This window comes from Chrysochloris asiatica, unplaced genomic scaffold (genome assembly GCF_000296735.1).
Source record: "Chrysochloris asiatica unplaced genomic scaffold, ChrAsi1.0 scaffold00053, whole genome shotgun sequence".
In the NCBI taxonomy this organism is placed as follows: domain Eukaryota; kingdom Metazoa; phylum Chordata; class Mammalia; order Afrosoricida; family Chrysochloridae; genus Chrysochloris; species Chrysochloris asiatica.
The window spans coordinates 14,936,847-14,959,872 of record NW_006408571.1 but is presented as its reverse complement, the minus strand read 5'-3'; the positions used below and the strand labels follow the sequence as shown (position 1 = coordinate 14,959,872).

Here is a 23,026-nt window from a genome sequence, read left to right as displayed (position 1 = left end):
AAAACGACAGGGAACCTTATTGAACAGGTTTGCCATGACTTTTTTGAGGCCTTAAAGAAGAAGAAAAACAAAACAATGGACTGCATTTCTAACGCGTATAACGCGTTACTTCTGGAGGGGTAAACTCAACTGTGAAGATAATTGGATGAAATGTTCTAAAGAAGCAGGCGTTCCATTTTTTCAAAGAACCCAGCCGCCTCCCCAAGTCTGCTTTTGTCTCCGGAGCAACGCGGGAGGAGGCCCCAATGGGCTTTCTTTTCTCCGCCGAGAAGCTAGGAGGGCTGTTTCCCTCGCTCCAGTGCCCTCCGAGGACCGCGCCCGGCCGTTATCCCTCGGGGCTCGGGCTCTCCGTTCCAGCGTGTACCTGAAGTCCCGGAGCCGCCCTACCGCTTCTTTCCTTGAGAACAGCGTCTGAGAAAAGTCTACGACCTTCCCATGTGCTAGACATCTTTGGAGTGTCTCAGCATTTGCAATTTTCTTTAGATGATTATAAACTTGGTTCTGGAAACTACAGATTTATTGATCTGGAAGGCCGACTAGGGAATCCCGACCAACCCGCTAGCGGGTTGTCTGGAGCCAGCGTTTCAACCAGATGCGCCGCCAGTAACCGGACGCGGGGCGGGGTTGGACCGACTGCCCTCAGATGTATAGCTTTTTAGTTTGGTATTTTTAGCTTAGATTTTGGCTTAAACTTAAACAGATTCTTGGAATTTAATTTTTACAGTGTCTAAGAGATGGGCACTCAAGCCCATCTTAGCGCATCAGTGATTTCTGCGAAAGAAACACTTTACACTGGAAGCCTTAGATCACCGAAGGGCCGGGCAGCGGGGGCGGGGGAAGTCCTTCAGGATCAGCCAATGGCAGTGCGCTCTTCACTAAGGGCCCGCCTCATGGACGGTCTGAAAAAAAACAACAAAAAAACCCCCAGACAGTAGTGATTGTAATTGGCGGAATTAGGCGGAAAACCCTAGTCCCTCAACTACAACGAGTTTTGATTGGCTCAGGCACACAGTCGTTTTTTCTAGCATCAGAACCTAGAGTCTTTTAGTGATAAATCCCGCCTTAAAAGCAGTTTGATAACAGGTTTACGTATTGTAAGGAAAACTGTGATTGGCTACAGCGTCGCACATTCGGTAGGTAGTAAACACGGCAAGACTCCTGGGACAGTGGATTGGTCAGTTTATCGACTGGCCGAGTAAATTCCTCTGAATTCCGCGCGCGGGCTGGCTACAATCCTGTCCCAGCCCGGCCCTCTTTTTTGCTGATTGGTTGTAGCTTGGCTAAAGGACTGGAGAAATGGGGCAGAGTAGGCGAGCTCGCATTTCGTCACTTCCGTTTACTGTCGGGCACCGCAGCGGAGTTCTCAGAGTGCGGCGGCTAACCGGCTGAAGAAGCTGAGGGACTAGAGGCGGGGTGGGCGGGGGGGTGGAACGGGGAGGAAATCCCTTCACCGAGACAGCAGCCTGGACGTTCCCACCTCCTCCCAAACTGTCGGGTCCGATCGGACAGGGGTCACCGCCTCCTCCAGCGGTGGAGAAGGGGGGCGGAGCCCGGCTCAGGTGAGGCGTCTCTGTCAACGCGAGCGGTGGTGGCGCGTGCTCGGGCGCGCTCCCTTTGAGACGGTTGATCTCCCAGGCTGCTGGGCGGGCGGCTCAAGCAGGGTCGCGCCTAGACGTCGAGGATCGCGCAGACGCGCATCCGTGCCCTCTGCCTACTCTGCCTTCTCTTTCTGAGGGGGTATTGTTACCCTTCAGAGCCGAGGGGCCAGGCGGGTTAGAGGCTGGTGCTTCTGCGCAGGCGTCCCTCGTGTCCCGACGCCCAGCTGTCTGTCTGCGAGGTGGGGCGGGGACCCGTGCCCCCCGCGGATCTCCGGGCTGGCTACTGGGCTACTTCCTGGGATGGAGTGGGAAAGGCCTCCGGACCAGCACCCCGGCGGGATGAATGGAGGAGCCGCTGCCGTGTGGGATCGGTCGGTGTACCCCTTGCCCTTATTCTGTGTCTTGTCTTCTTGAGCGACGAGGTTTCATTTCACCAGGGCAAGGCCACGGGCGCTCTGGAAGCCGTGGCCGACCCTGGAAGGTATTTGGAATGCTTCAACTCGTTTTCAGAGGGCTCACTAACGTGTGTGAGAGGCAGTAACTGAAAACGCACTATTTCAAGCCTTCCCATCCTCTCCCCTTGTCTGGAAGGCAATCGGACTTGAACGCGACAACTAAAATATACGGTAGTGAATGAAGGAGAGTGAAGGGGTTTTTTTTCTTCCAAAAAAGGTCATTTATTATTCAGTTTGCATCCTAGCGTAGCGGAGGGTCCTGTAGAAGTTAGCTTCTGAATAGAAGGCAAATCCTAAATATTCTTTAGTTTGGAAGACAGTTTTTAAATAAAGGCACAGGGAAGTCTTGATTAAGTAGTAAGCTCCGGTGAATTTTTAGTTTTGAATTAATAGAGGTCAGAAACCTTTCCCCTGCAAGAATTGAAACAAGAATATTTCCCAAATGTGTTAATAGACTTTTCAGTTGTAATAAATTGAGGATGTTACGTATACATTTGTATCTTTAGAGACTGAAGCGAATGCTGTGCCTCAGTCATCACTGTTGATTGGCTGCCCTTGTAGGAACTATTGTCTTAGATTAAAAAACAGAATCAGGTGGGGTGGGCGCCTCACCCTTTTCTGGAGAACTTGCGGTAGGGTTGCCGTGAGTCCGGATTGACTTGAAGGCAGAGGGTTTTGCGTTTTATTTGTTTACAGTCTGTGATGGCTGTGCACAGTGGTTGGCAGTCAGCTACAAGAGTGGGAAGGGAAGAGTTAGTAGATGGGAAAAAGAGAAGAATTTTAGATAAAGACCCATAAGCCAAGAGAAGACCTCCTACTCCTTTGGAGGGGTTCATTCCCGTGGGCCCCCTGCTGAGAATTTGCCTTTCCCCAACAGATTTGTTGGATCTATCTATTTTAACAAGATCTGTATACACACAGGGTCTCTTGGTGATTCTTAGCTGTACACAAAAATCACTTGGGGATCTTGTTAAAATGCCCTTCTGATTCCATCCATCTATCCGATGGAAATGCATATTCTTAGCAGCAGGTACAAGGGTTTGAAGCCCTGTTCCCATTGGTATTTTAATCCACTCTAGGAATTTCAGCAAGCTTAGGAGAACTAGCCTGGCCACCACAGCCAGCTTGATGACTTGCCAGGTAGGACTAACTGGTTGGAGACCTGTTCTGTTCAGTAAATGAACTAGGACTTTATGAAGAATCCAAGATCAAGGTGGAGTTCTGGTGGGGTACTGTCGAATAAGCACTGGACTGATAACCACAAGGCTGGTGGTTCCACCAGCTATTCCTTGGAAACCTTATACAGGGTCACTATGAGTCGGGACCTACTGGACAGCACTTAACAACAAGCAAGGCCAAGATTGACCATTCTTTCACCTACAATTGTGCAGACAAAACAATGAGAACAAGTAGTTAGGGATGCTGTGAGCTGGATTCTAGTCAATCAAGGTGTCTGGCAACATTCTGAAAGAGATAAGATTTGGAGGAAAGACATATAATGGGGCCTTTTCCTGAAGTTTGAGGACCAGTGCTTTCAAAAGAGACTTAGTCTCAAGACTGTCACAAAAAGTTGAAGTAATTATTTTAAAAAGTCACTTGTATAACAAAATGTATGCATTGTTTTTTAGTATTTAAAGTTAAGTGCTGTCGTTTTCGACTTATAGTGACTCTGTATAGGGGGCTTCCAAGGAGTGGCTGGTGAGCTTGAACCACCACCTTGTGGTTCAAACGACTTTGCAGTCCGGCGCATTAGCCCACAGCACTACACCAGTATTTAAAGTACTTAGCATGAATTATAAGGAGCACTGGTGGCTAATGTTAGAAACCATTCAGTGGCTTTGTGATAGAAAAGACCTGGCGATCTGATCCTGTGAAGATGACAGCCTAGGACAACTAGTTCTCCTCTGTCCTGAGTTGGAATAGACTCAATGCCAAATAACAGTATAAGTTATACAGAATCAGAGTGAATAAAACGTAAAAATACTTCATTCAGTGTGATATGACAAAACTTGCTGAAGGTTTGACACAGAATCTTGAATCTGCTGCAGAACCTCTTTGGAAAAGGGAAAAAAAAAGCCAACAACCAAATATTGATTCCACATCAGCTTTCAACTTTTTTTTTTTTAAATACAAATTGATGGTAACCAGATACTTTCCCCCTCTGTTTTAAGTATTTGGTATTACTTTTACTGTACTTGTTCTTGTTAAGTGCCATCGAGTAGGTTCTGACTCATGGTGACCCAGTCTAAGGTTTCTGAGAAACCACTGATGTGTTTGAATCACCAGCCTTGCGGTTTAGCAGTCCAGTGCTTAACCTACAGCACTCCACTAGGACTCTAAAGATAATAGAAACCTGCTTATAATGGCCTGTTTGGGAAGAGAACCCATGACCTTGTCATTATTTGTACCACACACTAACCAACTAAGCTATCACCCACCTTTTACTGTAATTAGTAGTTTGCAAATGCATTGTCTAGTAGAGACGATTTTGTTAGTGCAGCAGGTGGGATGGGATGTAATATAACACTGCACTTTTTTGTATAAATATGAAGTGAACTTCTCATATGCTAAAAACCCAGTTGTTTCTGAATGAATTATTGCTCTTTACAGTTGTTTTCATCATTGAATAGTGCTTTTAATCTCCAGTTTGTGGGATGCTTTTCACACTAGACTGTTAACCACAAGGTTTGCAGTTCAAACCCCTACCAGCTGCTTTATGGAAGAAAGATGAGGTTTTCTGTTCTCCTGGATTTATAGCCTCGGAAACCCTCTACAGGGTTGTAATTGACTCAGTGGCAGTGGGTTTGGTTTGTCTTGAGGGGAAAGTTTATTAACACCTCCTGATGATGCAGTGGGTTCAGCAGTGTACTGCCAACCCCCCAGTGTTGGTGATTTGAACCCACCAGCCTCTCTGAAGGAGGAAACTGAAGCTGTCTGCTCCCATAAACATTTACACCCTGGGAAACCCGATGGTGCAGTTCATTTAACTGTTCTCCAGGGCTGCTAGCACTCCGAACCCATTGAACACAACTGGGTACAGGCTTCATTTGATTAATTATGTAGATATTAGCCATAAGCTTTGATTTATCTTTTTGACAGCTCAGATTAGGAATTTTGCTAAAATACTGATTTCATTGTAATATGAGGATAGAGTATTTTCTTTTTAGCCAAGATTATTTAATCTATAAATAATTGGTTTACCAGTATTGTAACAGATTTGAATGATTTCTTTAAGGTTCCAGTATTCCCTTGATTCAAAGCACATGTTATTCACATTTCAATCTCTTTGAAGGTAGGATGTGTTAAATTGATTGTTGTTGTTAGTGCCCACTCAAAGCGACCCTGTATAGGGTTTCTGAAGAGTGGCTGGTGTGTTTGAACTGCCTACCTTGAGATTCAAACCAACCTTGATGTTGAGTGCTTCTCCGACAGCACCACACCAGAACTCTAAATTAGATTAATTGGCAATTTTTTCTTCTATAGTGTTATATGAAATAATGTCATGTCTTATAATCACTGCCATCTTACATTTTATGAAATTTCTTACAATTAAACTCTTTTCAACCCAAAGAAAATCAAACAAACAAACAAACCAACTGCCCCATTAATTCCAACTTTACTGATTTTTCCAAATGTGTTTTTGTATCTGAAGACACTTTGCTATTGAATGGAAATCTTTTGCAAGTGATACTTTTCTTAAATAAAAGGAAAACAAATGAAGTTTTTTTGTTTGTTTTAAAAACTTTTAACAATAGTTAAATTGTGGATCAGCTTTTTAGGTAAGTATACTTAGTAGGCTGTTGTTTACTGTGCTTGATAATACAAGTGTGCAAATGGTTTATTCCCACCTTCAGTTTTAAATGTTTAGCGTAAATTGCTTTCTCTCTTTTTCTGTACATGATATTGTTAACATGGTGTAATTGATTTTTCAGCACATCTTAGTTAGTAGGTTATGATTTAAAATCCACTCAACCATCTTACTTTAAAAATGTGAGGCTTTCAATTTTTAAAAAACAGTTTCTAGTTCTGAAGGAATTTGAAGAAAGAAAGAGGACTGGGAGAAGAAAACCCACTCTTTTGGGATTCAGTTGTGAAAGGAGCCTACAAATGCTATAAAAAAAATCTAGGCGCATTTAGTAACCAACTATATTTTGAATAGAAGGTCAAAAGCAACTGATCCGCTTATATTTCAGTCAATACACTATTGATTTAATATATGATTCAAAAGTAAATATACTGCTTTGAAAGTAAACTGGGAATATGGATTTAATCTGCCCGCCAGCCACTCTGAGGGAAAAGGATGAGGCTTTCTGCTCGGGAGATGATTTAAAGCCTTGGAAACCCTATACAGGATTGCTATGAGTTGGAACTGACTTCGACAGCATTTAACAACAACAACAAATTGGACAGATAATACCGATAATAGTGTCTTTGTTGCATTGGTATGGTTTTCCTGATAAGCTGACCATTTTTTTCATGAAGAATTAAGTTGATTTGTCAGAAGTAAAAGGCAGTGAAAGCTATTTTTTAATATTGCTGAAAGACTCTGTGTGTGTGTTTGTGTGTAGTAACTGAGATGGATAATAGGCAATGTTTCAGTAATAAGAGGGAAAGTAAACATTTAAAAATTGTCTTGGTCTCAGGTTTGTATGTAGCTAAAAAACCAAAACCCCACTGCCATCAAGTTGATGCCAACTCACAATAATCGTGTATGAGGTTTCCGAGACTGTCAGCTTTTACAGGAGCAGAAAGCCCCATCTTTCTCTCATGGAGCAGCTGGTGGGTTTGAACTACTGACCTGTGGTTCAAAGTCCAGTGCTTATCCTACAGTGCCATTAGTTCTGTTTATAAACTGTTAAAAGGAGCCATTCGTTGTTGGTTTCTCTGGACTTTTGTGGGAGCACAGCCACTCCAGCCACTCCTCAGGAGAAAGTGGAAGCTTTTGGTGACCCCAAAGAAACCCTTTACATGGTTGCTGTGACTCAGAACTGACTTGACGGCACTTAACAACAACAACATGGAGTTTTGTGTAACTGTAGTTTGTATTAGTTTTATGATCTTCAGATTACAAAAGATAAATCTAGATAACTAACTGGGTACTTACTTCAAACTGTAGAGGCATGTAGTATCTGTGATCACCTTTACTAGGCCAGGTGCAGTACAAGTGCACAATTCTAAACGGGCAAAAGCAGTGGTATTTGTCTTAGCGTAGTTTGATGTCTGCATGTCATGCTTTCTTTGAAATGCAGCTGACTGCCTTGGGCTTACTTACCCATGTTTCAGATAGCACTGACAAACCACCAGCTCACACAGGCTTGGGTGGCCTAAGGTTTTCCTCTTATAACATGGTAACCCCTTCTCCCAAAGCTCAGATCCCTGCTTGTTATGGGGCACCAGCCTCTTGGAGAGCGAGGTTGGGAGGAGCCTGTGGCCAGGGGCAGTGGGAGGAAAAGGTAAAGCTCATCCTGCACCCTTCAGACCTTCCAAAATCAGGTCTGTTGGCCATGGTGAAGGCGTCATAGTGTGATCTGTGGTGGCAGCCTGCGGCATCGGCACAAAGAAGGATTTGTTTAAAGAAAGGAGAGAAGAAAGCCCTCCTGCCAACTGGTCCAGAGCCTGTGCTCCAGTGTTCCCCACCTTACCCACTGTTTTACACTGTGTCTTCTCCCTTACTTCCACAGCCCCAGCCCTGACCTTGCTTTTCAGCTCTGCCCGCCTTCTCTTCCCTTCAGTCACCTCAGCCTCACACCTAGACTTTGTTCACACTCACAGCTGTGTTCTCTCTCCAGGTGTCATCAGTCAGCTGGGCCATGTCTTGTTGAGGTTTTCCAGTTGGATCTAAACCCTACCTCACCTTTCTTACTTTTTCCTCTGTTGACAGTATGCTTCTGAATTTCACTTTGTCCAAATTCAAACCAGGAGTCCTGGGGTGGTGCTGTAGGATAAGCACTTGCCATAAGGTTCGTTTGAACCGCAAGGTCAGTAGTTCAAACTCACCAGCTGCTCCTCGGAAACCCTATACAGAGTCACTATAAGTCAAAACCGACTCGATGGCACTTAACAAATTCAAACTAACGTAGCTCTGCTGTCCCTGTCACCATGAATCTAGAAATAACCTCTGCTTTCTCTGAGTCATTGAGTACATAGTGACTCTGCATAGGGTTTCCGAGGAGTGGTTGGTGGGTTTGAACCACTGACCATGCAGTTCAAACTGACCTTGTGGTCCAGTGCATTATCCTGCAGTGCTACACACGTAGGTGGCACTGGATGGTTTCTACCTTGTAATATGGTTATTAGATTCTTTTCTCCAGCAAGCACCTTTGGCAGTTAGGACTATGTTGTATAAATCTGTACTCCATAGCAGATACCCTTGAATGAAATAAGCACTTGGAAATATTAGATGAATGCATTTGTACGAGGGGATTTCAAAAAGTTCATGAGAAAAATGGAGGGAAAAGATAATGGTATTTTTTCCATGAAATATTTAAAAACCCTTCACATATCAAATACCAAAGCACCTTCCCGGGCTGTTGAGATGCTGTCATGGATTGCATGTGTCCCTGTAAATTATGTGTCAGTTTGGCTGGACTGTGGTTCTTAGTAGTGTGGCAGTTACGTAGCGCTGTAATGTGGTAGTTATGTAATGATGTCATCATCCCCCATGCTGTGATGTGAGGGGCCCGGCCCCATGAATTCCAACTGCTGTAAGGGAATTAGGCTGGGATGCAGTGCCCTCATTCAGGTCAAGGCCCTGATCCTAAGAGAGCTTCCCTAGGGTTCGCCTGCTTCACCTTTTAAAAGAACTAAAGGGAGGAGACCAATGAGCAGAGAGGGGGGACTGCAGTACCAGAAAGAAGAGTCAGGAGTGGAGTACATCCTTTGGATGGTGTCCCTGTGCTATGTTGTTGGATTAGGTGCCATCGTCATCGAGTTGGTTCAGACTCCTAGGAACCCTGTGTACAAGAACAAAACCCTGCCTGGTTCTGTACCATCCTCACATTTTTTTATGTTTGAGCCGATTGTTGCAGCCACTGTGTCAGTCTTTCTTCTTGAGGGTCTTGCTCTTTCTTACTGACCCTGTACTTCATCAAGCATGTTGTCCTTCTCCTGGACTGGTCTCTCCTGATAACATGTCCAAAGTACGTGAACCGAGTCTCCCCATCCTCTCTTCTAAGGCACATTCTGTCTATACCTCTTGTAAGACACGAGATGTGGAGAGAAAGCTTTCTCCAAGAGCCAGCACTCTCAAGTCAGACTTGTAGCCTCCTAAACTGTGTGAGAGTAGTACATTTCTGTTTGTTAAAGCCACATCCACTTGTGTTTCTGTTACGGCAGCACTGATAACTGAGACGGTAGCTAAGGCTCTACAGCCCCTCTACTAAAAGACTCTAAGCTGCTGGGCCTCTGGTTCTTGTACTTGCTTTTCTCTTCTCCCTTAGTGGATCAGCTGTCTCTTTGCAGCTGTCAGTCTGCGTCAGTTAAGCAGCAGTCCCTTGCCCTCATTCTTGAGTTTATCTTTAGTGAAAATGTATTCAGATTTTGTTTGTTTAAAACAAAGGACTGTATGTGAGGGCTTTAGGGACTTTCCTCTGAGGAAATCTTTGCTTCGTAGTCTTTGATCTTTACTTGAGATATTCCAAGTCCCTTCCCCCCTTGCTCTTGGCTGGTTTTCGAAAGAGTTGAGATTCTTAGAAATGTGTGGTTGGTTAATATGGTACTATCACATTTCATCTATGTGTAGCCAGAATTCATCCAACAAACAATACTTCCTGATATGCGTGAGTATCAAGCACTATGGGTAGAACTTAAAATAATGAGGAAATATAGTCCCTGTCCTCAGTGAGCTTAGTATAAAAAGCACTTTGAGTTTCTACTAGGAATATAAGTAGGACACTAACAGCTTTTTGTCTTCAAACTGAGTTACCAAGTTAGTCCTCAGGAATTTTGAATTGCTTAGGCAGCAAGTAGGAAGAGTTGGAGGGTAGGGTTAGGTGGTAAGAGCTTCTGGCATTGGCTCTGGCTTCCCCGGTGATACCTTGACGGATTCCCTGTCCTATAGACCTAGTCTGTCCAGTTTCTGAGCCAAACATGACAGCAGAACCAGAGAGATGAGGAAATTAGTCATGCTTACAGATCTGGGATTGGGAGTTTTCCCTGGGCACTCACCTGTCCTCCTAGTGCAGCCTTTCCCTACTCACACCTTGTTGGTCAAATTAAAACAATGAACGGTTGTTTCAAGTCTTCACTGGGCCTGTCACAAATCCAGGCTGGTTGGGATCTTGCCAAGTTTTGCTGAAGACCAGAGATTGTAGGATGGCATCAAGAACATACAGAAAGAAAGCAAAAGGTCATTAAAGAGATAGGAAAGAAACAAAAGACCAAATAGATGTCTGAAGAGACTTTGAAACTTGTTCTTGAGCATAGTGAAACCAAAGCATGGACCATGACAAGCTTTGGATAACATTGTGAAGAATGGTTATTCCATTGACTGTACTCATGAGGAACCTGTACACTAGACCTAGAGGCAGTCCTTGGAGTGGAACAAGGGAATATTGAGTGGCTTAAAATCAGGAAAGGTCTACACCACGATTGTATCCTGTACCATACTTACTTAGTCTGTACACTGCTCTGATAATCGGAGAAGCTGGATTATATGAAGAAGAACATGGTGTAAGGATTGGAGGAAGACTCATTAACAGCCTGTGATATGTAGATGATACAACCTTGCTTGCTGGAAGCGAAAAGGATTTAAAATACTTACTGATGAAGATCAAAGACCACAGACTTCAGTATGGATTGCACCTCAATGTAAAGAAAACAAAGATTCTCACAAATGGACCAATAAATAACTTCATGATACAGAAAAGATTGAAATTGTGAAAGACTTCATTCTGCTTTAATCTATAATCAGCACTCGTGGAAGCAGCTGTCAGAAATCAAAAGACATTGCATTTGGTGAATCTGCTGTAAAAGACCTCTTGAAAGTTTTAAAGAGCAACAGTGTCCGTTTGAGGAATAAAGTGCACCTGACCCAAGCCATGGTATTATCAGTCACCTCATATGTTTGTGAAAGTTGGTCAGTAAATAAGGAAGACCGTGGAAGAATCAATGCATTTGAATTCTAGAGTTGGAGAAGAATACTAACAGCATTATGAACTACCAGAAGAACAAACAGGTCTGTGTTGGAAAAAGTACAGCCAGAATGTTCCTTAGAAGCAAAGACGTGGAGATTTCATCGGACATGTCGTCAAGAGGGATCAGTCCCTGGAGAATGATATCCGTGAAAAAGGGAAAGGGTAAGACCCCTCAATGAAATGGATTGACATAGTGGCAGCAGCAGTGGGTTCAGACATGGCAATAATTCTGAGGATGGCGCAGATCTGGGGAGGGTTGTCTTTCTATTGTGTATAGGGTCACTATGAGTCAGAACAGACTTGTTGGCACCTAACAATAGCAGCAACAACGTAGTTGATTGTTCTAATGAGTACATACCTCCCTGATGTTATTTGTTCACCTCATAGGCCTATCATTTGGCTGGAAGGTGAGCCATGGAGATGAGTTCAGCTTCAGGCTGAAGAGGGACTCAGGCCCATAGTCCTGGGGGTTCAGCCAATCTAGAGATTGGTCTCAGGCCAGTAAGCCTGATTTTTTAATTTTTTTTAAATGATTTTGAGTTTTGTTCCATATTTTTCTCTCACTCTATCCATGACCTCGAAGTGAGATCCCTTTTAGAGCAGTCAGCAACTAGATCATTACCATCTAGTTCTACTGGTCTCAGGGTCATAGAGTCTGGGGTTCACATGGTCCATTAGTCCTTTGGACTAATTACTTCCTCGTGTCTTTGATTTTCTTCACTTGTCTTTGCTCAAGACAGAACAAGACCAATTGTTGCATCTTGGATGACTGCTCACATGTTTTTTTATGACCCACCAAAATAGGATGTAGAACATTGCCTTTGTGGATTATGTTATGCCAATTGAGTTTTAGTCTTCCCTGACCCTATAGCTTTTAGATTGGTCATTGAATCTGCTAGGGTTGCTCAAGTGTTTTGAATAACCATGATCTTGATATCCATGATTCCTTTCAGTGAGTGAGAACACAGAATAACAATTTATGTAGCTGTCAAAGTAACTGAATTTATGAACAACCTTCTAAATCCAAAAAGGTTTTAAGATAACTGTTAATTAGATTTTTCTGAAACCATAATTTAAACTTTGAATTTGACTTTGTGACAGAAACCCATCATAAACCAGATGTTAACCTGACTTGGAATTATTGGGTGATGAGCCTAGCAAGTCCTAGTGTGAGGCCATCTTCAGCCCTGGCTATATCCCAGATTGATGTCATCAGGACACTATCCTTTGGTATTCATTTCTTCTGTTCTGGCTTCATTCTCAAGCAGGCAAAAATGGCCACCATACTGCTAGATTGAACTCTCTCTCATCGCTTGCAATCTACATGACAAAAGATGTTTTTTTTTATGATTTGTCATTAGGTGCTGTGAAGTCGGTTCTGACTCATAGCAACCCTGTGTGCAACAAAACACGGCCCAGTCCTGCGCTGTCTTCACTGTCAGTGCTGTTTGAGCCCATTGGTACAGCCAGCTCAATGGGGGTCTTCCTCTTTTCGCTGACCCTCCACTTTACCAAGCATGATGTCTTTCTCCAGGGACATCTTTCTTTACAGTGCCTGCAAAAATCCCTAGGGCTGACTCTTAACTGGCATGGCTTGAGTCACATACCACTCTCTGAAACAATCACTGTGGTCAAGGGCATTGGGAAGGAACCGTGCCTCTGGACACCTCAGTACTCAGAGGTTTGGGGATAGTGTGATCTGTGGCATATGGCTTAAGTGGGTGGACATAAAAATAATTTGTCCCTTATAGGTAGTATTTGACTGTTGATTTGTGGAGAAATGTTAGCAAACTTCATACTGAATAATAAATTACTGAGAAAATGTGAGCTCATTCCAGATTCAAACTGCAACCCAACATGTAACCCACTACGCCACCAGAGCTCTTCGCATGAGGTCAGTAGCATGAAATAATATATGAAAATAGTGATATGCTGGTAAATATTTCACAACCAGTATTCTGGGACTAAAAATGCACCTATGTATTATTGTTGTTAATGAGTCAGTTCTGAGTCATAGCAACCCTGGATAGGGTATATAGGGTTCCTGAGGAGTAGCTGGTGAGTTTGAACTGCCGACCTTGTGGTTCAAACCCACTTTACAGTCCAGTGCTTATCCTACAGCGCCACACCAGGACTCCTTATGTTAATTGTTGTTAAGTGCCATCGAATCAATGCCAACTCATAGCAGTGAAATGGTGAGTTTGAACCACCAACCTTGCAGTTCAAATTGACTTTGTGGTCCATTGCTTCTCCTACAGCACCACACCAGGAATTCTTATACTAATTAATATAAAAATAAAACAATGTGGAAAGAATCCCTTAATGGCTTAAAACAACAACATCTTTTTTTTTTTAATTGTCTTTCACTATTCTAGGGAATGGTTGGGCTCAGCTAGATGGTTCTTTCTTGGAGTCTGTCATGTGGTTATGATCAGATGATAGCGGGAGCTGGAGTCATCTTGAAGGCACACCCATATGTCTGGAGCTAATGCTGACGTCAGTAAGACTTCAGCTGGGCTTCCTCACAACATGGTAACTGAGTTCCAAGAGTGAGCCAAAAAGATCAGGCGAAAGCTGGGTCACTTTTGTGTGTGTGTGTAGAGCTTTGTAAGGTGAATTGAGTTAAAGTTTACAGAGCAGATCATCAGTTTTACATTCAACAAGTCATATACTTTGTTTCATCTCAATAATTAAAATCCCCTGCATGTAACACCAGTTATCCCTCAGCCTGCCTGTAGCTCTTACTGCCATTCCACCTTCCTTCCCAACTCTTCTGAACTTGGCCCTTTTGATCCTGATGGTTGACTTTTCCATGGTGAACATTCCTTACTAGTCCCTGCTATACGCCTATCTACAGCTGCTGAAAATTGGGCCACGAGGGTAGTTCTATTCCAGACCTGAAGAGTGACCCAAGGGTCACGGTCTCGGGTTCCTCCAGTCTCTTTCTGACTGGTACTTTTATAATTTTGACTTTTGGTCTACATTTTCTCCCACTCTATCCAGAACCTTCTAATGTGGTTGGTGATGGGTCGCTTTCCCATGACCTTTCCAGTTATGGTCTTGTAATATTCACCAAGTGATTGGGGGGAGGGGAGTGTCTGCAAATAAGATACTTATAGCCCACCAAGGGGATTAGACAGTTTGCTAATAATGCAGATAAGGTGCACAGAAGCCTGCCTGGGGGTGAGGAGGGTGGGGAAGAGAGAAGGGACCATGCAAATCAGGTATCTGGAGCCCTAATGAGGGGATTAGATTTGCCATCCTGAGAAGCTTAAAATCAGCCAACCTAGAAACTGAAGAGAGGGCAGAGGTGGGAGTGAAGTGCACCTTGGTGGGTCTCTGCTCTGGGAACCTCCTAGACCCAGGAGACAGCTATAACATTGACATGGGTAGAGATGGTGAGGAACAGCAGCAGAGAAACGATGACCATAGAAGCAGCAGAATCAAGAGACAGGCAGGAGCCTGTGCAGTGGACTTCCTGGTCCACAGAGAGAGGGCTGAGTGCGCTAGGGATGAGGCTTACTGGTGGACTGGAGGTCTTCCAGCCACTTATTGGTAGAGTTAAAAGAGCTTTGTAACTTCTGCCCGAGCTGGTTAGAGGGTAGGCAGGCCCACCCAAGAGGCTTGAGGGCTAGAGAGGCCTGCCGGGCACAGCTGAGAAGAGGCTGTCCTGATTGAAGAACTGTATCCTGTCGTTTCTGATCTTGAATAACGTGTTATTTCCTTGCCAGGACTCCTGGTGTGACACTATAGGTACGCACTGCACTGTTAACCACAAGGCCAGTGGTTCAAACCCACCAGCTGCTCCTTGGAAATCCTATGTAGGGTCACAGTGTGCCAGAACCGACTTGATGGCACTTAACAACAACTACTTCCCTAATAAACCCATAATCGTATTGTCTTGAGTTCTGTGTGATCATTGCCAACGAATTATTGACCCCAGCAGGGAAGTAAAGCATGCTGTGGGGGGTGGACTCTGCTAAGGATGACAGGACAGCCTCTGCTTCGTAGGATTCAGCTATGGCCTGATGGTGATTTTCTCTCCCCCTTGTGAAGTTAGAGGAGGTTAGACATCACCTCCACAGTGCTGGTTTTCATCTGTGACTCTTTTTGAAGACTGTCTTTGGGTGACTGGTATCACTTTGTAAGTGAGCCCAGCAAACAGGAAATGCCAGGTGGTTTACATCCTTCTGGGGAGGATCTTAGCTGTGAAAGATTAGTTTCCTTGTCTGAAGACAGCTCACACTTAGGGACAGGGCTCCTCTCCTAGATCAGGGAAGGCTGGGATTTTGCCCAAAATCACACCCTTGCTTGACTACCTCTTCATTCTTCCTTCCTTTCCAGTTTCCCTGAGGAGCATCTCATTGATAAATCACATTCTCAAATTCTCTCACAGTCTGCTTCTCGGAAACCCTTTCTAAGCCTTCTTGATATTCATAGTCTTTGGATCGCTTTTGGACATTCCAAAGTAATGCACTGTGGAATGCTGACTAGGCAAGTTGGGGTGGACAAACCATAGAACATTATTATGTTGTCCCCTGCACTTCTGATTTGGCTTAACCCAGGACTCCATTTTTACCTTCATTAAATTATGCATGCGTTGCTTATTAAGTAGTTTCCCTTTAAAGTCAGTCAGTACAATCACAATAATGGATTGCTTTTCACTGTATGAATCATTTTTATAGATCCATTCAAAAAGATTGGTCAGTATTTATTGTGTTTCATTTTATTGCCTGCTGTATGGTATATAACAACTGTTCAGTGACTTACGTCATGGAAAGCTTTCTATCCAAGAATGGTTCAGATAACAGGAGTTCTCTTTTTCATAACATTTGAAAGATAATTCCTTTAGATATTTATTACTTTTACCTTTGGAGGAGTAATTCTTAGAAAAGTTTTGTAAGTGTGTGTGTATATAGTTGTGGTCTGGGTCAGCAGTTTGAAACTGCCAGCTGTTCTGTGGGAGAAAGATGAGGCTTTCTGCTCCCGTAAAGATTTACAGCTTCAGAAACCCTGTACGGGCTCGCTGTAAGTGGGAACCAACTCCATGGCACATAACCACCACCATAGCTCCGTAAGATTTGCTAAGACATACACCAGACCTTGGCCTCCCAACTTCCCATTTTCCATTCCTCAAGACTGCCATTTTCAATTCAGCTAATACTCGTATCTCAAGTGCTCAGCAGCCACATACGACTAGTAGACAGCATGGATACAGAACGTTTTCACTGCAGAAAGTTCTATTGGACAGTGCTATTCTGGAAGATGAGTAGCTAATGTATCTTGCAAAGCAAGGGTCAGCGGGAATAGGATTTCTCTCAAACAGGCCAGGTCACAGCGTGGTTCGCGGTTACTGCTGACTCCGGGGCATGCAAGAGTAGCCTTTCACCATGGTGATTTTGTGAGCTTTCTAATATCTTGTAACTACAAATCTCATCTTAAATCATCTTGAGTGGTTCTCTTGTAGTCAATTAAGGACTGATTTATACGAGGTGCTTGCTGACACTCTTGCTATTGGAAAGATGGACAGCTAGCTGAATAATCTAACTGGCTAGTTTTCCTGTTGTTTATGGCTTCTATATTAGTGGATTTGATTTTCACTGCCAATCTAATTGATCATGATAAATTGATTAAACATTGAGATGAAAGACCATTGTCATTAAGGAGAAATTCACTTGGACTATCTTCAAATAGATAATTGCATATAATTATTAACTGAGAGTCCTGGTGTGGTACTGTGGGATAAAGCACTGGGCCGCAAGGTTGGCGGTTCAAACCCACCAGCTGCTCCCAGGAAACCCTATCTATACAGGATTACTATGAGTTGGAATTGACTTGATAGCACTTAACAACACCATTAACTGAGAGGACAGGTGTTTCTCCAGATTTTGATCATCTCTAATGCCACTCTGTTAGTTCCTGGACTTCCAGGGCCCCTTAAGAGAAAAGGAATTCTTGGCCTCCGTACTGCCTGAAAGATGGCCTGCCAACAAGGCACCTCAGGAAGTTCCAGGTATACCTAAAGCACTGTGAGAAGAGCCTGGGGAGTTTGGGTTGCTTTCCGGGACTATGATGGAGGGAGGGTAGTGTGTAGTGTAGGGCTGAAGATTCCTAGCATGATGAAAAGTTAAAAGACTGTACAGACTGTTGTCTTTCAGTAATATTTAAACCTCTGTCATGGTTGAGACCATGGTTAGCCATGTCAGTAGCCTCTTCTCAGAGGCCCCTGAGCACTGCAAATAGTGCTTCTGGAATCACAATTTGTCACTTTTGCCTTTTCTGTAGAAATGGGAATTAGACACTGAAGTGTTTGATATATTAGTGAGTGACCTTTTGTGGGAAAGGATTGTGCTTTCTTCTTGCACTCAAGACAACTGGCATTTAAAATATAAGTCAATTAATTGTACTTCTGACGGTTTCTTCCTCCAGGAGGTCTTCCATACTCCCTATCCTATTCTTTGGAACCTATAGCATCTTGTTCTTCCCCTATTGTAGCATTTAATTTCTTTATGGTAGAATGCTTATTATTAGCTTGTTCCCTTTCAGGGCAGGGATTGGATCTGTCTTGTTGATTGTGTTATCTCTGGTGCCAAGCACGTTCGATGTGCAGCACGCCTAGCTCATTTGTCCGGGTTTGTACTGGGGCATAGAAATCAGGTTCTGTCTAAAAGGCTAATGGCAAGGTCAGTGGTTCAAACCCACCAGCCTCTCCTTGGGAACTCTGTACAGGGTTGCTATGAGTTGGAACCTATTCGACAGCACTTAACAAGAAACAATAAATGTATAATGATTTGTTAATAAATTATCAAATTATCTGTTCAGAGATTTTTAGTAAATTTACAAGCTGTGCAGTCATTACCACAATCCAATTTTAGAACATTTCCATCTCTCCCACAAGCCCCTTGTGCCTATTAGCAGTCACTGTCCAGTCTCAGTCCAACCCTGATAACTACTCACAGTTTGCTAGTGCTGCTGTCACAGAAATAGCGCAAGTACACGGCTAGAACACATTTCGTTTTCATAGTTTTAGGAGGCTTGTTGTTGTGGTTAAATGCAATCAAGTGTACATTCCGAGGAGGGGTTGGTGGGTTTGAACTGTAGCTCTTGTGGCTCAAACTGACCTTGCAGTCTAGCGCATTATCCTCAGTGCCACACCAGGACTCCTTTAGGAGGCTAGCAGTCTGAATTTAGGGTGCTGGCTCTCGGAAATGGCCTTGTCTCCTTTCAGCATCTGTGGAGATCCTTGGAGATCTTCATATGTCTTGGCACCACTCTTCCCCTGAGTCTAGGTAGTTCTCAGCATATAGGGACCCTGGGTCCAAAGGACACACTCACTCCTGGCTCTTCGTTCCTGGCAGCAGTGAGGTTCCCCCTCCTGTTTGCTCACCTCCCTTTCCTTTTATCTTTTGTAAGGTTGAAGGTGTGACTCAGCTTTTTTCTTTTGTTGGTTTAAGTTTTAAAGCAACTACAGAGAACTTTACCGTCAATTTAATAATAAAATTAAGTGATTGTAATCTCTCCATTAAATATTTATTTGCCCTTTTCATTTTTTTAAGTTTGCCAAAAGATTCTGTTTTGAGTATCTTGGAGTTTGTATTGTCCTCAGGGAATGCAGAGCCTTAGCCAAGTTCTGTAGGGCAGAAAGGCAGCTACCCCTTCATTGGTCTTGTGTAATGTAGGTCCCAAGTGTCAGGTGGGGGTACAGTCAGTAGCTAGCCCCATACATGTGCATACTTTCGGGGTTGGTAGCTGAGTTGGCATGTGTTCCTTATTAGATGGGTTCTTCTCAGAGTGCCCATCATCCAAAAGCTGTCAACTTGTGGCCGTCCACATCTCTCTTTTATTGGACCCTTTGTGCTTTGTCGTAGCATTTCTGAGCCATAACATCTCTTTTTTTTTCCTATAGGATAATGGATTTTCCTGGACACTTCGAACAGATCTTCCAGCAGCTGAACTACCAGAGACTTCATGGACAGCTGTGTGACTGTGTCATTGTTGTGGGGAACAGGCATTTTAAAGCCCACCGCTCCGTGCTGGCAGCATGCAGCACGCATTTCCGAGCCCTGTTCTCGGTAGCAGAGGGAGATCAGAGCATGAACATGATCCAGCTGGATAGTGAGGTCGTGACAGCGGAGGCCTTTGCCGCGCTGATTGACATGATGTACACCTCCACCCTCATGCTGGGGGAGAGCAATGTTATGGATGTCTTATTGGCAGCCTCTCACCTGCATCTGAACTCCGTTGTTAAGGCATGTAAACATTACCTCACGACAAGGACGCTGCCCATGTCTCCCCCCAGTGAGCGTGTCCAGGAGCAAAGTGCCCGCATGCAGCGCTCCTTTATGCTCCAGCAGCTGGGACTAAGCATTGTGAGCTCGGCCCTTAATTCCAGCCAGAGTGGTGAGGAGCAGTCAGCCCCTATGAGCTCTTCGATGCGCAGTAACCTGGACCAGCGGACTCCCTTCCCCATGAGACGCCTTCACAAGCGCAAGCAGTCTGCAGAGGAGCGAGCCAGACAGCGCCTTCGACCCACCATGGATGAGTCTGCCATTTCAGATGTTACCCCGGAGACTGGACCGTCGGGGGTTCATTCTCGGGAGGAGTTCTTTTCACCAGATTCTCTGAAAATTGTGGATAACCCTAAGGCCGACGGCATGACCGACAGCCAGGAAGACACCACCATCATGTTTGACCAGTCTTTTGGTGCTCAGGAAGATGCCCAAGTGCCCAGCCAGTCTGACAACAGCACTGGCAACATGGCGCAGTTGTCCATGGCATCTCGGGCAACTCAGGTGGAGACGAGTTTCGAGCAGGAGGCCGCGACTGAGAAAAGTGGTTTCCAGTGTGAGAATCCTGAGGTTGGCCTTGGTGAGGAGCACATGCGAGTGGTGGTGAAGTCAGAGCCCCTGAGCTCCCCGGAGCCTCAGGACGAAGTGAGCGATGTGACCTCCCAGGCCGAGGGCAGTGAGTCTGTGGAAGTGGAAGGAGTTGTGGTCAGTGCTGAGAAGATCGATCTCAGCCCGGAAAGCAGCGATCGGAGTTTTTCCGATCCCCAGTCTAGCACGGACAGGGTAGGTGACATCCATATATTGGAAGTCACAAATAATCTAGAACATAAGTCTACTTTTAGCATTTCAAATTTTCTTAACAAGAACAGAGGAGGTAACTTTAGCACAAACCAAAACAATGATGATAATCTCCCAAACACCACTAGTGACTGCAGGCTGGAGGGTGAGGCCTCTTATTTGTTGAGTCCAGAGGCAGGGCCTGCAGGCGGGCCTTCCTCGGCTCCGGGCTCTCATGAGAACCCATTTAGTGAGCCTGCAGACTCTCATTTTGTTAGGCCGATGCAGGAAGTGATGGGCCTGCCATGTGTGCAGACCTCAGGCTACCAAGGAGGAGAACAGTTTGGGATGGATTTTTCCAGGTCCGGTTTGGGTCTCCACTCCTCCTTTTCCAGGGTAATGATGGGCTCCCCAAGAGGAGGAGCCAGTAACTTTCCTTATTACCGCCGCATTGCTCCCAAAATGCCAGTTGTAACTTCTGTCAGGAGCTCACAGATCCCTGAAAACACTGCGGGTTCCCAGCTGATGATGAATGGGGCCACTTCCTCATTTGAAAATGCCCATCCGTCCCAGCCTGGCCCTCCCCAGTTGACCAGAGCCTCTGCTGACGTCTTGTCCAAATGCAAGAAGGCCTTGTCAGAGCACAATGTCTTGGTTGTAGAAGGTGCTCGCAAGTATGCTTGCAAAATCTGCTGCAAGACTTTCCTGACCTTGACAGATTGCAAGAAGCACATTCGTGTTCACACAGGTGAAAAACCCTACGCCTGCTTAAAGTGTGGCAAGAGGTTCAGCCAGTCCAGCCACCTCTATAAACATTCTAAGACGACCTGCCTCCGCTGGCAGAGCAGCAATCTCCCCAGCACTCTGCTCTAGACACAGTGCTGATTGATGCCAGTGGTGGAATCAGCCGGAAACCTTCATTAGATGGTTAATGCCGTAGGGTTTGCGCTTCAGGCTGCAATGGTTCCTGCAAATTTGGGCAGTTACTAAACGGAGACTGATCAATGTAGTGCTTGTGTTGCTACATTTCCAAGTGAAGTGCACGACTTGGCAGAGAGATGCAATCCCTGAAACCAAGTTGAGTAATGCAGTCATAAAATAGTTTGTAATCGATGTTCTTAAAAGTGGCACATACAAAAATTAAAATTGAAGTGCAAAAAAATTTTTTTTAGCAATTTTTGTAAAACTCTGTGAAGCATTGAATTCCATTTCTTATACCTTCTGATGCGGGAGAAAGATGGGGCAGTCTACTTCTGTAAAGATGCAGCTTTGGAAACCCTATGAAGCAATTCTGCTATATCCAGTAGGGTCACTATGAATTCAGAATCGACGTTAACAGCAATGGGCTTTTTATATCCTCTGTTAGGAATATTCTCTCCGTGTAGTGATGCAAAACGCACTTAGTGTAACCAGCGGCGACTTGGTGCCTGTCTTAAAGGAAAGCCCTGGAGGACACGCCTGCCTGCCACCAATGCTTTAAAGTGTACCACAGCTAGTCGAGGCCTCAGAAACGACTGTATTTTTTACTTGTCTGATTTGCAGTTTCAGACACTGCGCTTTCCTGGTGCTGACACTGTGTCTAGGGTGAGCATTCTTGGACTGTAAGGTGTATATACTTTTGAATACATCACTGTTGGATCAATGTTTTAACAATTTTCCTGGTTTTGAAAACAAAGTTGTAAATGGAGTATGTACTCGTAGGGAGTGACAAGTAAGGTATGGTTTCTATATGTGCTGTTTTAGCAGTATTTTAACCAACTTGTATTACAGATGTTAAGTTCCATGTTCGGAAGTCAAAAAAAAAGCTAGTGTTTGTCTTTGTTCTGACGACGTGGAGTCATGTTTTGTGGGATCTTTCTTGGCACACTTACCCTTTGCTCCAATCAAATGTTGGGGCCAGTCCATCTGACACACCTCAGCCAGGTACTCCCTCCCCCGCCCCCCCGCCCCAAATTCTTTTCATAATTCCATGCTCTATATGGCATCTTCCTCAGACCAAGCTTGTTTTAGTTAGAAACTAACCAAAAAAGAATGCCAACCTTGTCTTCCCTGAGCTTTATTACTGACTTGCACTATGATTTGAAAGTATAGACCCTAAACTTTTTTAGTTGTTGCATCCCCAGTCCAATACAGAATTTTAAAAATGATTTGAAACTTAAATGTAGCAGGGCACCTGAGTACATATTTTCTCAGCTCTACAAAAGGACTAGACAGCCCGTGGCATAGAAGTCACCAAGTAGCATCCAAGACTGAGAAGTGGCTCTGGCCCATTGCCCAGCTCCTCTCTGGGCCCTAGGGCCTCCCTTTCCCAGCCACATTTTCCTGTTCCCTAAGACTGCCCTCGGGCTGTAGGTGGCTTGTTTGGGGCTGAGCCTGGCTCAGGCACTTCTAGGGGAAGTGCATCTCAGTAGAACTCATGAAGTCATAGTGTGACTCATGCATGAATATGCGTTCATTTTCATTTTTCTTTCTACAGCCTTTTTAGAGACACCAAACTGTTGTGCATTAATTCAGAGAAATCCTTCAGTTCTTAAGTTTAGAAAGCTAAGTGTGTATGTGTAGCCTAAAACAAAATTGGTGTATTTTCTCCTCTTACTCCAGCGTATGCATTTCCACATGTCTGTGGACAAACCCATAATGCTCATAGTGGGCTTAACCTCGCCTAAGAACTGGTTTCCAGGGAGGAAAGCCAAAAGGGAAACCTCGGATTCCTGTGGTTTTCAGCATACATAGGCAAAAGGCCTTTGGAGGATATGGGATTGCCTGTGAAACTC

The 23,026-nt window shown here is 44.4% G+C and overlaps 1 protein-coding gene across 1 annotated transcript; it reads left to right on the top strand.

Moving 5' to 3' along the window:
* The first annotated feature begins 1,320 nt into the window (after positions 1-1,320).
* On the top strand, positions 1,321-21,381 carry ZBTB5 (zinc finger and BTB domain containing 5). The gene is made up of 2 exons (XM_006863123.1): positions 1,321-1,559; positions 19,094-21,381. Exon 2 carries the CDS (start codon positions 19,098-19,100, stop codon positions 21,123-21,125), a length of 2,028 nt encoding a protein of 675 aa, XP_006863185.1. The 5' UTR covers positions 1,321-1,559; positions 19,094-19,097; the 3' UTR covers positions 21,126-21,381.
* The last annotated feature ends 1,645 nt before the right edge of the window (positions 21,382-23,026 follow it).